Consider the following 17,704-nt stretch of genomic DNA (forward strand, 5'->3'; position numbering starts at 1 on the left):
ATTTTTGGATTGTTTTTTTTTTTTTTTTTGTTATTGCGCTGCATGAGCTGCTTGTAAATCTTGGAGATTAATCCTTTGTCAGTTGCTTCACTTGCAAATATTTTCTCCCATTCTGAGGGTTGTCTTTTGGTCTTGTTTATGGTTTCCTTTGCTGTGCAAAAGCTTTTAAGTTTCATTAGGTCCCATTTGTTTATTTTTGTTTTTATTTCCATTACTCTAGGAGGTGGGTCAAAAAGGATCTTGCTGTGATTTATGTCATAGAGTGTTCTGCCTATGTTTTCCTCTAAGAGTTTGATAGTTTCTGGCCTTACATTTAGGTCTTTAATCCATTTTGAGCTTATTTTTGTGTATGGTGTTAGGGAGTGTTCTCATACTTTTACATGTACCTGTCCAGTTTTCCCAGCACCACTTATTGAAGAGGCTGTCTTTTCTCCACTGTATATTCTTGCCTCCTTTATCAAAGATAAGGTGACCATATGTGCGTGGGTTTATCTCTGGGCTTTCTATCCTGTTCCATTGATCTATATTTGTTTTTGTGCCAGTACCATACTGTCTTGATTACTGTAGCTTTGTAGTATAGTCTGAAGTCATCAGGGAGCCTGATTCCTCCAGCTCCATTTTTCGTTCTCAAGATTGCTTTGGCTATTCAGGGTCTTTTGTGTTTCTGTACAAATTGTGAAATTTTTTGTTCTAGTTCTGTGAAAAATGCCAGTGGTAATTTGACAGGGATTGCATTGAATCTGTAGATTGCTTTCCAAAGCCAAAGGGTTTTAAGGAGGCAATAAAACAAAGAATGACAAGCAGTGCTTTACAGTTGCTCTACTCCATCCTGGTCCTTGTTTCTCTTTATCAGCCGTTTTTATCCTTAAAATAATCCAACTGTAGGCCTAGTGGAAGACTACCCAGCATGTTTTTAATGAGTGTGGAGAAACTCTTTAAGGCTGAGATACAGAATGTAAAGCAGCAGCAGAGGGAAGTGGAGGAGGCTGGGGGGGAAGGAGGGGCTGAGGGAGCAGGCTGTGGGAGGTCTAGGGAAGGCAGGCTTGACCGCTGGGAGTTCATTATCAGGTAGATCACATCAGCGCAAACTATGAGGCTGGAAAAAAATTGCAAAACAAAACCAAAAAACCCCATCCCACCCCCCAAAAATCCCACAAACAACCAGACAATCAAACAATTAATCATTATATTTTATCCCCAAATAAATTACAAAAAGTAGGTATTATAGGGCAACCTCCAGTGTCCATGGATACCAATTAATGAACTGTCTTTAGGCTTGAATTCCATCTGGCTACTTAACTGGAGGGATCATCTGCTCAGGGAAGATGGAGATGCTGATTGGTGCCCTGGGCCCATTCAGTCAAGACCTTGCCAGTGCCTGCGGCTCACACTCTCTGCCCAGAGGCCTACAGTCAGCATCCCTTAGGTTCCTTAGAGACAGTAATTCTGTTCTCATGGCAGCTCACGAGGAGGCGCAGATGCCTGCAGGCTTTGCCCTGTATCACATCCTTCTGCTTTTCCAAAGAGATGCCAGGCCCGAGCCATTCTGCGAAGTTTAGCAAGATTGGGTTTAACCTATGGGAAGAAAGAGAATAACTCCAATTAGCAGTATGAAAAGCCAAGGAGCATATAAGTATTTCCTAATTATGGCTACTCAAATCAGTTTTGATTTCTAATTTCTGGATTTGGAAAAGATTATAGATTTCCTTAGGATAAATGGGACTGAAAACTCAGTCTACAGGCACATCTATCTGTTTGGGAATGGAGACAAAACTTTTTTCATTTTTTTCACTGTCATATGAAACAAGAAGTTCTTAATGGAGTAAAATGTACTAGATGAGTCAGAAAACATTAGTACCTGAAAACTCCATGCAAGAAAAGACTTTATAGCCCTTGACAGGAAAGGTAAGCAAAATAAAAGATTTTGGAAAGCGGCAACGTAGACATTCCTATTATGCTCTCACGTTCTGTTTCATTTACGATTATAACAAGGTCAGAAAATGCTCTTTAGTTTAAACCACTCGGTGCCTTTATTGCATTATCCACATCATTGTTCCTGGACTGCTGAGCAATCAGGGCCAAAGCATAATGTGAAAATGTCCTAAGCTTGGTTTCCTGCCTGAAGGTCCTCAAATCGTTACTCTAGAGATCCCTGGAGATGGCTACCATTTCCAGTAAGTACTATCAAGCAACTGGCTGTTTCGGCTACATTTGCCAGCAGTGAATTTGCTGTGTTTCTACCAACCTTCTGGGGCCCCAGAGAGAACTTCTGCATCTTATCAAACCTAGAGCCTGTAGGCAACAAATGTTCAGGATACATCAGTCTGTACATGTGGTAAACTTAAAAAATACAAAGGCATCATATGTATAATGAGATAGTTCAGCCTAAACTCTATTTTGAATTTGAGCTAGAAGATGAAATGGTGAGACTTCCAAGAAAACTTCCAATGCATATTTTTCAAAACTCTCGTAATTGGGAAAGGATTAAGACAGATTACATTTGGTTAATAGGAGCTAGTCTCCTGTCAGTCATTGCTCCACCTGTTTGTCCTGCTCCAAGTGGTCAATGTCAGCTAACGGCAGCATGGAGGGCCTGCCATGAGCACACTGGAAAGGCAGCTGGCACCAGGACAGAGCTTCAATAAGGCGACAGCTCTCCTCTAGGCTCAGGTCGTCATTAAACTTAATGGCTCCTAAACAAAAGACAGAAACAAGAGGGTATGGTGCATACGGTGGGGAACCGGTGTTGGCCCTGGGTCAGAGCCAAATATCTGGGAAGAGCAGCGTGGTTCTGAGGCTCCTTTCATGTGACTTTAATACTGCTTGAAATTGGCTTCAGGACTGACCTGCACTCAGCTTTTCCTTATGGAGTCACTGTCTGTCTAATCCCTGTAGCGGGCATTCCTTAACTTGTTAGGATTTTGCCTTCAGAGTTTTTTCAAAGAGGCAAGAGCAATATTTTTGCCTACTTCTTAGGTTTGTGAAATCAAGGTCATCTTTCATCCAGAGCCAATCTATCACCAAGATCTCTAATTGTTTCCCTACAGTGTCCATTTTATTTGCTGCTTTTTTCTATTTCTAGCATAATCTTCTTACTCTAAACTCTCATATTGTCAGAAACTGCCTTTATGCATACATTAATTCACTCAGTCAACAAATATTTATTAAGTATATACTCTGTTGGAGCTATGCCAGGCAGTGAATGAGATGGATGCCCTCCACCCTCATGATGCTTACAATCTAATAGGTGAGACAAACATTGAACAGTTACACAATAGTTTAAATTATAAGTACTATAAAATATAGAATATTGAAGAATATAACCGGAAGACTAAACCCAGTTTAGGAGGGTCAGGGAAGGCTTTCTTGACAAAATGATATTTAATCTGAGATCTTAGGTTAAGAAAAACATGGCTAATTGCAGAATGAGCAGAAGGGCATTTCAGACAGAGGAGGAAGGCAAGTGCAGAATTTAGCACACAAGACCAAGACCAAGGAAGCAGGCTGGAATGTGAAGGGCAAGGTGGAGAGTGATATGAGAAGAAACAGGAGAGGCAGGCAGAGGCTGGACCATGAAGACCCCTGCAAGCCATGGTAAAGAATAAAATGTTCATCCTAAGAGCAATGGGTAGTCATTGTCAGGTTTTTGGTAGAAGAATGACATGCTCAGAGGAATGTTTCAAAAAGATTCCTCTGGGTGTTGAGGGAAGAATGGCTTGAAGGTGAGCCAGAATAGATGTGGGGAGACTAAGTCAGAGGACTCAACAGTGGCGAGAACTAGGGAGGCGGCAGTAGAAACCGATCACATCGGAGACATTTAAGATACACTTTGAAGGCAGAGATGATGAAATTGGGGATGGAGTAATATGAGGAGTAAAGATAGGATAAAGGGGGGAAGGAGTTTGTGATGTTTACAGGAGACAAACTAATGAGGGACTGAGGTTACAAAGCCAGAAAAGACAGGAAGTGAAGAGAGGAGAAGGTTGATGGGGAGAGATCAAATGGAGGGAGGGTGTCTGGAGTGGACACCCCACCATGGTCAAATGATAGTTGCAGGGGATTCTGTGGCTGCCATGATCCCTAAAGTAAGTTTCTCCAATACCGTTTTCTATATTTTATCATATTGCGCTACTCAAGAACCCTCAATGATTCTTGCCCTCTGTATAAAGTCTAAAGGTTTGGCTGTGACCTTCTAGGTTTCTATGCTTCCTCACCAGCTTAATTTCCTGATATTCTTTGCTGCTCCTCATATAACTAATTTGTTTCTGCCTTTGGATCTCTGCACAGGCTATTTCCTCCCCTGTAGTAAACTCTCCCTTCCTCTGAATCCATGTCCCCCAGCTCATTCAAAACTTGACTCAAAAATGCAGTTACTCCTCCACTCATATAAGTCAGTCTGCATTATGGTCCAGTATATGTGGTGGTATTTTGCTTTGTAAAAGTAATTTTTTTTTTTTTTCCTGCGGTACGTGGGCCTCCCACTGCTGTGGCCTCTCCCGTTGCAGAGCACAGGCTCTGGACGTGCAGGCTCAGCGGCCATGGCTCACGGGCCCAGCCGCTCCGCGGCACGTGGGATCCTCCCGGACCGGGGCACGAACCCACGTCCCCTGCATCGGCAGGCGGACTCTCAACCACTGCGCCACCAGGGAAGCCCCTGTAAAAGTAATTTTTTAGGGTTCATTTTTAGTGTACTGTTTCCTGATCTAAACTGAACCCTCCAAGAGGCAGGTGATAATCATGCCTTCTACTTCTTTCATAACTGCTGAACCCTGCCAGTGCGCAGCATGCAAAGGCACTCAATAGCTAGTGTGTCAAGAGTCTTACCATGGCAGGCTTGGGATGCCAACACCTTCTGGACAGTCAGTGGCAAAGTCCCTTGGATGCCTCCTGTGGTCTGGAGTAGCTAATGCATAAACACATCCTTTGTTAATGGAAAAGCAAATGGGACCATGGAGCTTTCTGTGTATGGTGTCTCTGTGTGAAACCCCCAAATAAGAGAAAAGCTTACCTCCACTTGTTCTTGAATAAATTCCTACAAGGAGAAAAAGGAAAACAGGCATTAAATGATTGCTATGTTATAACTGCCCTTTGATAATTTACAAAATATTCCAATTTTCTTAAAATATGCCTCTTGAAGAAAAGAGTTGCAGCAATATAGCACTTAGGTGCAAATAATTTATTTGTTGTAAGGCACTTTGAATACGAAATACCAAGACAACTGAAAGAACTCTTACTGAATGGAGAATGTATTTAGCTACTGAAGCTTTCTCCAGAGACAGCTCATCAACTCATGAGGTTATATAACTGGTAGCCTAATGACTCAACTGAATATCAGGGAGGTTTCTCACTAAGAGGCTGTCTGTTTGCATTTATAATCTTAGCTAGAACATGTTTAATACTGCACATAAACAGAATAAATACACAACAATCGTCAATACAACTATGCACTCAGTATAACACTTGTTTAAATATCATAAAAATAAGTAGTCACTTAGTTCCCACAGGCATTTTTTTGTGTGTGACAATTCCCTTCAGGTCAAAAAGCTTACTCTCTGAGGCATTTTGTTGAGAAATTTCTCCTCCTTTGCATATCTCTGCCCCTAGGGTAGCCTTTTCAATAGTAACATCCCTGCAGATGTTAATATTTACAAAAGGACTAAAGAAATTTAAAGCAGACACTATTTCATGCTACAAATTTCTTTACCCTCTGGAGGTTAAAAACTGTTTTGAGATATGGCACATTTAATAATTTCTTTATAAGAAAACACAGGATTTCTTTACTCCTAGAAATGGCTATGTATAAATTAGCTTCCTGGGAATACCCTCGTGGTCCAGTGGTTAGGACTCAGAGCTTTCACTGCTGGGACCTGGGTTCAATCCCTGGTTGGGGAACTAAGATCCCACAAGCCAAGTGGTGCGGCCAAAAAAAAAAAAATTAGCTTCCTAAGATTACAACATGACAGACTTCTTTTTAAACCAGACTCAGAAAGTTCTCTTCCCGAAAACTTAGGAAAAACACTCTTTGACATAAACCACAGCAAGATCTCTTTTGACCCACCTCCTAGAGTAATGAAAATAAAAACAAAAATAAACAAATGAGACCTAATTAACCTTAAAAGCTTTTGTACAGCAAAGGAAACCATAAACAAGACAAAAAGACAAACCTCAGAATGGGAGAAAATATTTGCAAATGAAGCAACACACAAAGGATTAATCTCCAAAATATACAGACAGCTCACAGACCTCAATATCAAAAAAACAAACAACCCAATCAAAAAATGGGCAGAAGACCTAAATAGACATGTCACCAAAGAAGACATACAGATGGCCAAGAGGCACATGAAAAGCTGCTCAACATCACTAATCATTAGAGAAATGCAAATCAAAACTACAATGAAGGGGCTTCCCTGGTGGCGCAGTGGTTGAGAGTCCGCCTGCCGATGCAGGGGACACGGGTTCGTGCCCCGGTCCGGGAAGATCCCACATGCCGCGGAGCGGCTGGGCCCGTGAGCCATGGCCACTGAGCCTGAGCGTCCGGAGCCTGTACTCCGCAACGGGAGAGGCCACAACAGTGAGAGGCCCGCGCACCGCAAAAAACAAACAAACAAACAAACAAACAAAAAACTACAATGAGGGACTTCCCCGGTGGCACAGTGGTTAAGAATCCACCTGCCAATGCAGGGGACACGGGTTTGAGCCCTGGTCCGGGAAGATCCCACATGCCGCAGAGCAACTAAGCCTGTGCGCCACAACTACTGAGCCTGCACTCTAGAGCCCACAAGCCACAACTACTGAAGCCTGCATGCCTAGAGCCCGTGCTTCACAACTAGAGAAGCCACTGCAATGAGAAGCCTGCGCACCGCAATGAAGAGTATCCCCTGCTCGCCGCAATTAGAGAAGGCCTGCACGCAGCAACAAAGACCCAACACAGCCAAAAATTAATAAAAGTAAATTTAAAAAACTACAATGAGGTATCACTTCACACCAGTCAGAATGGCCATCATCAAAAAATCTACAAACAATAAATTCTGGAGAGGGTGTGGAGAAAAGGGAACACTCTTGCACTGTTGGTGGGAATGTAAATTGATACAGCCACTATAGAGAACAGTATGGAGGTTCCTTAAAAAACTAAAAATAGAATCACCATATGACCCAGCAATCCCACTGCTGGGCATATACCCTGAGAAGCATAATTCAAAATGGGCAGGGTGGGATAGGGAGGGTGGGAGGGAGGCTCAAGAGGAAGGGTTTATGAGGATATGGGGATATATGTATACATATAGCTGATTCACTTTGTTATTCAGCAGAAACTAACACAACATTGTAAAGCTATTATACTCCAATAAAGATGTTTAAAAAAAAAAAAGGACACATGTACCCTGAAGTTCATTGCAGCACTATTTACCGTAGCCAGGACATGGAAACAACCGAAATGTCCAACAACAGATGAATGGATAAGGAAGATGTGGTATATATATACAATGGAATATTACTTAGCCATAGAAAGGAACGAAATTGGGTCATTTGTAGAGATGTGGATGGACCTAAAGTCTGCCATATAGAGTGAAGTAAGCCAGAAAGAGAAAAACAAATATTGTATATTAACACATATACGTGGAATCTAGAAAAAAAATGGTACAGATGAATCTATCTGCAGGGCAGGAATCGAGACACAGATGTAGAGAACGGACATATGGACACGGGGGGTGGGAAGGGGAGGGTGGGACAAATTGGGAGATTAGGATTGACATATATACACTGCCATGCGTAAAATAGATAGCTAGTGGGAACATGCTATAAAGCACAGGAAGCTCAGCTTGGTGCTCTGTGATGACCTAGATGGGGGAGGGGGGTGGGAGGGAGGTCCAAGAGGGAGGGGATATAGGTATACATATAGCTGATTCATTTCATTGTACAGCAGAATACAACATTGTAAAGCAGTTATACTCCAATTAAAAAAATAAAAATAAAAAGAATTAAAAAGTTTAAAACTTCAAAAAAAAAAAAAGAAAATTCTCTTCCCTGCCTCATTTACAGACTAGTCCACCATACTTATAAATGAGCACAGTTACCAAGAGCTAGTTGGTAGATACTATGTATTTTTTAAAAGCCACATATTCTCCCAAACAAACCTAAATAGAAAGATGTCTCATAATACCTGACCCACTAACAAAGTTTAGTGTGGATACAGATCAAACCTAACTTCTTTGCTATTCTCTCTTGTGTTTATATATCTGGGACTTGTAAAACATCAGTCTGTAAGCATGGAGAAGAGGAAACGGATCTTATTCTCTATTCATTTCATATTTCAAATGTTCAATTTCAAATTGAACATTAATGCTAGATAATGTAATATTTAAAAGGCTCATTCATTAGGCTAGAGGATAGAACTTTATAGAAAGATGTCTTAGTGATCTTTCAACTGCTAGATCCAAGTAACTACCTCTTCTTCAAGATACCAGAACTGTTCCAGCTTCTTTCAGAATCAACAAAATCTCTCCTGATCAGCCTGACTTAACATAATCAAGACTTGCTGAAACCATAAGCCTTGTTTCAGTTTGAGGTAAACTTCTTGCCAGTACTCTTTGAAGTCACTTTAGGAAAAGTTTTCATTATAATTTTCTCATTAAATACTTAAGGATTGAATTACTATAAAAGATTCTAACAGATCCTATCTCTTGGATTTAAGACCATTTGGAGGAGGAGGCTTGGAGAAAATAAGCTCTGTTGGGAGAAAAGAGCGCTGCTGAAAGCCAAGCAGAGGTGGTCTGATCAAAGGGCAATTCTGGGAAGGGTAAAGTCAAGATGATCCCAAAGCTGGCATGTTAGCTGCCTCTTCCTCTCAAATGTCTTCTACACTTAGACTACAAACATGCTCAAGTCTCTCCTGTCTGAAAAGAAACAAAAACCTTTCCTCCACCTGTGTCCTGCCCCATACTTCCTGACACCCTTAACCTTTAGCTGTCGCCCCCATCTCTTTGGTATGTAGCCGAAGTCCTGGAAAGAGAGGGCTCCTTAGCTCCCCTTTCTCCCTTCCCTCACTCCTGACCCCCTGCCCACCCCTAGGAACAGATTCCACAAGGCAGGCAGTGTCCCCTGACAGCCAAATCCAACTCCTCAGGCTTTACTCTCCGGCCACTGTTGACCATTCCCTTCCTGTTTAAAACTTCCCTTGGCTGTGGCAATATTACTTTTCCCTGGTTTTCCTTCCTCCTCTCTGACCAAATATTTTCAATCATCCTTTACAGTCTCTTCTTTTCATCAGTAGCTTTCTGGACCTTTGCCAAAACATATACACCCCAAATGCTGGTGTTCCACAGCCTCCATGCTTGGCTCTCTTTTTTTCTTCATATTCTCCCTGAACAATTGCACGTCTGTTAGACCCTTCTCCAGCTTCTGATATTATCAAAATATATACAGTTGACCCTTGAACAACACAGGAGTTAGGGGCACCAACCCTCTGTGTGGTAAAAAATCCTTGTATAACCTTACAGTCAGCCCTCCGTAGACATGGTTCCACATCTGGGAATTCAACCAACCGCAGATCCTGTAGTAGTGTAGTGCGTATCTTTTGAAAAAAATTAGAGTATAAGTGGACCCGCACAGTTCAAACCCATGTTGTTCAAGGGCCAACTGTATACTGTTAACCCCCAAATAGATACTACAGCCCTGACTTCTTTCCCAAGTGCTAGATCTCAAAGTCTGTCCATCCACTGGACATCTCCATTTGAAGGCACATTCAATGTGTCTAAACTAAGGCTCGGGCTTCCCTGGTGGCGCGGTGGTTGAGAATCTGCCTGCCAATGCAGGGGACACGGGTTTGAGCCCTGGTCTGGGAAGATCCCACATGCCGCGGGGCGGCTAGTCCCGTGAGCCACAACTACTGAGTCTGCGCGTCTGGAGCCTGTGCTCCGCAACGAGAGGCCACGACAGTGAGAGGCCCGCGCACCGCGATGAAGAGTAGCCCCCACTTGACACAACTAGAGAAAGCCCTCGCACAGAAACGAAGACCCAACACAGCCAAAAAAAATAAAAATAAATAAATTAAACTAAGGCTCATAATCTAACTCCCTAGCCAAGTGTACTTCTCCTCCTCTGGTTCCTTTTTCTGTCAACGGCACCATCCCTCTAGTCATCTGAGTGAGAACCCTGAGAATCATTACTTATCTTTTCTCCTTTATCTCTTTTATATTCTCTTGCTCACCAGGTCCTCTTGATTCTACCTTTCAAATATGCCCCTCCTCTCCATTCCCATTGCTACTGACTTAGTCAAATCTTCATACTGTCTTACTTGCACCACTGCACGAGCCTCTCAACTGCTCTCTACCTCAAATCTTTCCTATATCCATGTATCCCACACTTTATCCACTAAATCTGTCTTCTACTTTTTATTTTTAAATATTACTAAAGTAATTCAGATTTCTGTAAAAAATGATAGACTGAGTTGATGTGGATTTTCCTGTGCTCCAAACAGAAAGAGCTAAAGAAGGAGTTAAGAAACCACAATGAATAAAAAAGGACACCATGAAAAAAGAACAGATAGATCTGAGAAAGAGCCAAATAAAACTTCTGGAAAAAAATAATAGTCATTGAAATAAAAAACCCAGTGGACAAGTTAAACACCTAATTAAATAGTGATGAAGAGTGAACTTAGTTTAGTGGAAGATAAATGAGGAAATTTCCCAGAATACATCACAGAGAGATAAAACCATGGGAAATATGAAAGAGAGGGCAAAAGACATGGAGAATAGAATGATAAGGTCCAGTAGACACCTGATAGCATTTCTAGGAGGCAAGAGAGAGAAGGGGGGAAGAAGCAATGTTTGAAGTGATAATAACTATATTTTCCAAATTGAATATGTAAAATGAATCTCAAGAAGGAAATCAAAATAAATCCACACAAAGATATATCATAGGGAAATGGCAGAACACCAAGGACAGAGAAATCTTAAAAGCAACCAGAGACAAAATCAGGTTACCTACAAAGTAATGATAATAAAATTGACAATGGACTTCAGTAGCAAAAATAGAATGTCAGAAGTAACAGAATATTTTTGAAATGCTTGAGGGATAAATAAAAATATGGACTTCTATTTTTAGCTAGACAATCATGCAAATGTGAAGGTGGGATAAAGATGTTTTCAAAGATATTTTATTCCTGGACTCTTAACAAAAGAACTTTTAAGAGATTTACTTCAGTGAAAAGAAAACTGAACACAAAGAATAAATAGGATGCAAGAAGCAATAGTGAACAAAGAACGGAAAACACTGGTTAAGCTAAATAAACATTTACTATAAAATTAAGGTCTACCAGGGGGATTAAAGACAAGGTGGAATTAAAATAGGCAACGAAATGGAAGATGGGAGAAAAGTGGTACAAGAGAAAGGGTGGTAAGGTTTGTGTACGGTTTATGAAGAGAACAGAATAACAAATTACCTTTAAACTGTGTTATATATGCAAGCTAAAATTCCCCGTCTAAACCAGTAGAGGGGAAAAAAAGAGAAATAAAGAAAACTCTAATAGAAAACAGGAAAGGAGGAAAGAAAAGACAACAAATACAAAATAAATTGTTTTAAAAAAACGAAACACGTAAGTAAAGTATTTAAAATGCAGTGCTGAAGTGTATTTTGCTCTTCATTGGCTGCCTACAGGATGAAATGCAAACTATTCAGCTAAATATGTTAAATCCCTTTATGAGTTGGGCTTGACAACCTATCTAGCCTCATCTAGGCCCACCACTACCTTGTGTGTATCTTAATTCGAGCCATGTGTATTGGTAGTTCCCTAAGCACGGGATCTGTTTCAAGTCTCTGATATCTGTTATTCTGTCTAGAATGACCTTATCCCCTCTTCTGTACTTGGCAGGCTCCTACTGTTCTATAAGACTTTTCCTGAAACAAACAAACAAAAAAACAAATGTTTTTCTGTGATAGTTTCCTTGACCTCCACCCTCCTGGGCACAGTAAATATTCTGTATTTCCATAGCACTTTTGAACATACCTCTGCTGGCCAAATTTCATTACAGTATAATTATTTAAATGTCCTTCTCCCTCACCTTGAGCTAATTCATCTTTGAATCTCTGGCACCTGGCACACAGCAGGTTATTTCATAAATGCTTGTTGAATAAAAGATGAACATAAAGAATTTCTGAACAAAGTAAGAGGTTATTAGCATTCAGCAGTTTTCTCGGCTTTTGCAGCTGTGTCTTACCTCCACAATGCTCTTGGTCACAGTAGATCTCCCTCTTCGAAGTTCACTGGCTTCTCTTTCCACAAAACAGAGTGGTACTTTTCCTACAAGGACCAGAGAATCACTAGTGTCTGGAAATATAATTTCAAGGCCCAGATCTTCCAGATTTTTGTGGTAACACCTAAAGAGATAACCTCAAATGTAAAAGAATTACTTCATTCACATTTCAGTATCAGTTCCAAATGCTTGATAGTTTCTCAAAAGCTGCCACAAGCTTTAAAACTTACACTATTTTTCTCACACTTATGCTTCTTTATTTAGATTTTATTATCAAATTTCCTTTTTGAATTACAGTAACCTTCATTTTTTTTTCCTCTTTTCCATTGAGAGAATCAATTTGTTTCTATGTCAATTTGTTTCTATGTCTTGTTCCTAAATTTTTTATTCTTCACTGAGGAATTGCTAACTTCTCCTTGCTGGCACTTAAAGAAGTTTGGCACAAATAAAAGGGCTAAGAATGTTTTGAATCAGCATTAAAAGCAGGGAGATAATTAACAGCCAGAGAAACTGAGAAGTCCTGATTAACGGGATGTAAATAAATGGATCTGCCTCTAATATAAATTATATCACAGGGAAAAAGATTTATTGGCAGTGGCATATTCCCAAACCTTAAATAAATTTAGAGACAATTCTCTCTTTTTTATTTCCAATAATTTGTGCTACCCCGAAGTAGGAAAATGTCCTATCTTGTGACTCATTATATGATTTGCCCCCTCCTTGTGGCCCGGTGTTTTACTTTCTTCCCAGTATGATTATGGTAACAAAAACTAAGAATCTAGAATGTACCAAGGCAAAGCAGAATGGAAGCAATTACTGCAGTAACTTCACTTTCAGAAACAGCACAGCATAAATATTGACCGTTCCAAGAAATGGTAAGAGTACTCTAAGCCAACTGCTGGAAAAAATTATCAGGGAAACTCTATCCTATACTCAATAGCTGTGATATAGTGGAAAGAACAGCATTTGGAGTCAGATGACCTGCATCTGAGTGCCTGCTCCACCACTTAAAACTTGTTATGACCTTGAACAAGTCATGTAACCTCTCTTGGTCTCAGTGCCTCAACTGAGGTAAGGAACAACAGTTATGCTTATACCCTGGCCAGAGAATGTACATTAGCAACATCACAACCTCATGGTGGTACTAACGATAAAAGTCTCCTTTGTTCCTCTGTCACTGTTATCTCTAGTGGAGGACTTATAGTGGAAGACAGTAATTTTTTTCGACCAGAGCCTTGTGGCTGTTGCTTCTCATAGGAACCTATTGAGAGAAAGATGAATGGGTTAAGAGCAGGAAGTGAAGTCTTCCAGATTCAGATAAAAATGAAGACAGTCATGGAATTATTATAATGCTTAGCAGCATGTTCAATGTTCAGTTTTAGGCTTTGAATTTCCATTATTAAAGTCAAACTAGTATCTAGTTTGTTTATTCATTTTAGCAGTATTTTCTTAAATAAGAAATATAAGACTTAATCTTACATTCAAATGAACAATGCGATGTTCCTGTAGATAGTCAACAAATGTGGTTTCAGTAACAGAGGCTGACTAATATGGATTACTGGGGAGATAAAAGGGGTTTACTTCACAACCCAGTGGCTCAAGAAGGCTCCCTCATTCTTCCAGAAGGATTTCCCAGGCTCTGAAGAGAATCAGTCAGTACTATTCTCAAATGGTCCAGGGCCTAAAGCAAGAAAGTTTTTCTAATACTTTTTATTGTATCTTTCCCAACTCTTAGGTCTTCATTTTATAAGGAAAAGTGAACATGGAAGTAACATCACTGCCATTCTAGTCCATGAAATACCTCCCTAGGTCCTCACCTAACTCTACAACATTTGGGTTTTTTATTACTTGACCACAGGAGTAAAGATTTTCCTGGTATTTTACACCTTGGGGAACAGACTGCCTCATATGAGAAAAATGGGTAGGAAAGATTAAAAAGCACATATTGACTTTGGAAGAATCCATAACAAATTAGTGATACAGGTTGCCTCTGGGGAGAAACTAGGTTGGATGAAGGGCAAGGGTAGAAAAGAGACCTTATTTTATTCCCTTTTGTACCTTTCAGACTTGAGCCTATTGGATTATACTACCTATTCAAAAACAAATTAAATTTTAAAATAAAAACAATATATTGGGCCTTCTGAGCCGCTTGGTAGTCTCTGCCTGATGAACTGTGAAGGTAAACCAAGATCACATGGGCATGTGGAGGGGCATATCTTTGTGCTGAAAGTTGTAATAAAGTAGCCTAGTCTTTAGGGTTGATGATAAGGATACAGCAAATATGCCTTTGACCATGTGTTAAGACCCACATGTTTGAATTAGCAAAGTGAACTACTACATTCTTTCAATTATAAAAGAAGCCATACCAGCAGGCTTCAGCTTCATTTTTTAAAATGTACAATTCATCTTTTTTCACAACAGCCACAGTTAGAAAAACTCTTTCAGGTACATTAATTCTGCTGGGGAGTCTCGAATCTTTCCTAGTCCTCAGCAGATTCTTACCAATGGTCAGCTGCTCCAATCGGACACGCTCATGGGCAGCATGCTGGTCCACCAAGACTAGCAGGTTTCCACCTAGAAGACCAGCAAGCACCACCGGGTTTCAAATTCTCAGGTCAAGATTAAAATAATCATGTTGTGTTGAGGGAGAAAAAGCTTAATTCAAACTATTTAACAACATGAGCAAAAGAGAAGCATACAAACTGAGCAGTAATGACTACATCTTTTATTTCCTAAAAAGTTAAAGTTATGGGAAAAACTACAACAAATGTACCCCTGATGAAAAACTCTTTAGTTCATTAGTATTTCATTTCTAAAACATGGTGAAAGCCCTACATTCTTAATGTTTAAATACTGATTTTGATTTATTAATTCAAATTTGATACAATGAAGGATCATTAAACCACACATTTTATAATCAGCTGACCTTGATTCGCAAGCTGCCCCAGAACCCATGAAGCATTCTACTACACTTTAGATCAGAGGTCAGCAATATTTTTCTGTGAAAGGCCAGACAGTAAATATTTTAGGCTTTTGGGACACATGGTTTCTGTCACAACTACTCAAATATTCATTCTGAACCAAAGCCGCCATAGACATGTGAATATTGTAGCTGTGTTCCAATAAACTTTTTACAGACACTGAAATATTAATTTCATATAATTTTAATGTGTCAAAAAATATAACTCTTCCTTTGCTTTTTATTTTACTGTTTAAAAATGTAGTATACCTGAAACTAATGTAACATGGTAAATTAACTACACGTCAATTAAAAAAAAAGTAAAAACCATTCTTATCTCCCTGGCTGTACAAAAACAGGTTATGCTGTAAAATCACCACCGTCTTTAGCCATGCACAAACAGTAGTTTTGTGTGTTGGCTGCTCTACCGTCCTCTGCCAGCCTACAGGAGGAAAAGCAAGGCTTACAGAAGGGTGCTCTTTAAGACGGAAGCAGTACTAAAAGCCCCTGGAATCAAGATGAATGGGAAACCATCCCAATAAACACATTTTGGATAAAAAACAAACACAAAAAAGAACAGATTATGGCTGCATCCGGCCCCCAGGCCACAGTTTGCCTTGCTTTAGACTCAGGCTTCGCAAACTTGGAACAGCAGACAAATCACCTGGGGATCTTATTAAGATGCAGATTCTGATTCAGTAGGTTAGGGGTGGGACACAAGATTGTGCAAGTCTAACAAACTCCCAGGTGATGTTATTTACAGACCTTGATTTTGAGTAGCAAGGCTTTCTACTCTCAGGTGCAAGAGAGAAGCAGAATGTCCTGACCCCAAAGCCAAACCTACAGGGAAATAAATCCCTTTCTCACTGGCAGGAGGACTGATTCTCAATTACATTAGTACATCTTTTTAGCTTGTAATTTTATTACTTTTGGCCAAAGGGTTGAGGTTTATTGTTACTGATTATATTGAAATAAAAGTTCTCCTCTCGAATTTGATCAAACTAGATAATGCCTGTTTTTCCTATTTCTACTAAAGATTAAAAAAATTGTATGACACCATCAAATTCATGGCGTAAGAACTACTGACTTGAAAAATAAAAAGATTATGATTTTTCTGACAGCATGTTCAACCACAGAACAGGCCCCAAAATGTTGAATTTTAAACTCCTTTGAGGATAGGAGGAGTTGCAGCTGGTTGTGATGAATACTGAACATCCTGTATTGGGCAGAACAATGGAATAAATAATAAATTACGAGGGAGTAACCTCAAACTCACAACCTGAGCCAATGTGAATTACCAAGAGTCAGGGACCCTACAAAATCAATCCTGCACCTGACTCTGGAGGGATGATTTTTTTTTTTTTTTTTTTTTCTGTACGCGGGCCTCTCACTGTTGTGGCCTCTCCCGTTGTGGAGCACAGGCTCCGGACGTGCAGGCTCAGTGGCCGTGGCTCACAGGCCCAGCCACTCTGCGGCATGTGGGATCTTCCCAGACTGGGGCACGAACCCGCGTCCCCTGCATCGGCAGGCGGACTCTCAACCACTGCGCCACTAGGGAAGCCTTGGAGGAATGATTTATAGTCTACAAAATGTTCATGACATTTTCCATTCCTTGAATGAAGCAGAATATATGAAGGTAATTTACTCATGTCAGAGCTGTATTTTTGATATTCCAAAATAACAGAATAGAAGCTTCATCAGGGCAAGGATTTTTGTCTGTTATATTCCTGGCATGTATAATAGCACCAGGCACATAAGAGGCACTCAATAAATGAATGAATCCTTATTCTTTAGAGGATCATAACTGAACAACTGAATTTTATTATAGGTGGAAACATGCAATAAAAATGCCATTATATGGCATTAATTTCACAATAATGTAAAATAATATTTATCCATTAAAAATGTGTAAATATTAAAATAAAAGTAAATCAATTATAGGAATAGGTTGCTTTTGGTATTTGTGAGCAACAATAAAAATACTTATATTTTGATTTAGAAAAATTCTTTATATAAAAGTACTCCTTGATGGCAGCTAACCTATACAGTAACAATCCAGAATCTCAAGAGAAATTTAAATATCTGGAGATTTTGTGGCTACACCCATCTCAGGTGCCATTAGTAGAGATTTTGGTATTAAACAAGAAAGAATTCCAGGTAATCAAAACTTTAGAAAACAATCTATTCACTTTCTAGAAGTAGTAAGACTACTAGAATTTGACCTTCACTAATTCTATATTTATGATAAGTACGACAAAACTTTTGGTTACTTTACCTTTGATCTGTAATGACATTTACTAAATAAATTTATACTGTAAACAAGATAAAAAAGAATATTTTGAAATACAAAGAGAATGAACTGCTTTCAAACTTTAGAAGCTCTCGCCTGCAGGTCTACCCATCGGGAGCCAACTCCTCCAGTGGTGCTCAGGACTCAGCCACTCAGGCCTTTTCCAGAACCTGACAGGATCAAGCATTCCTTGTAAATGGCTCAAGA

The 17,704-nt window shown here is 39.9% G+C and overlaps 1 protein-coding gene across 4 annotated transcripts in view; it reads right to left on the reverse strand.

Annotated features, from left to right (window-relative positions):
* Positions 1-1,171: 1,171 nt before the first annotated feature.
* LOC308614166 (acylphosphatase-1) overlaps positions 1,172-17,704 on the reverse strand; it is a 44,421-nt gene continuing 27,888 nt past the window's right edge. For 3 of the 4 annotated variants that reach the window (XM_081228360.1, XM_081228356.1, XM_081228355.1), the window contains 7 exons: positions 14,751-14,822; positions 13,398-13,509; positions 12,213-12,372; positions 5,009-5,032; positions 4,825-4,903; positions 2,542-2,693; positions 1,172-1,575 (listed from right to left, as the gene is read on the reverse strand). In XM_081228360.1, coding sequence (XP_081084486.1) covers positions 1,453-1,575; positions 2,542-2,693; positions 4,825-4,903; positions 5,009-5,032; positions 12,213-12,372; positions 13,398-13,509; positions 14,751-14,822 — 722 coding nt within the window. In that variant the 3' untranslated portion in view covers positions 1,172-1,452. The remainder of the gene's footprint in view (positions 1,576-2,541; positions 2,694-4,824; positions 4,904-5,008; positions 5,033-12,212; positions 12,373-13,397; positions 13,510-14,750; positions 14,823-17,704) is intronic. The other variant, XM_081228354.1, reaches the window with a different exon arrangement.

The sequence above is a fragment of the Mesoplodon bidens genome (assembly GCF_964165515.1).
Source record: "Mesoplodon bidens genome assembly, chromosome: 3".
Lineage (NCBI taxonomy): Eukaryota > Metazoa > Chordata > Mammalia > Artiodactyla > Ziphiidae > Mesoplodon > Mesoplodon bidens.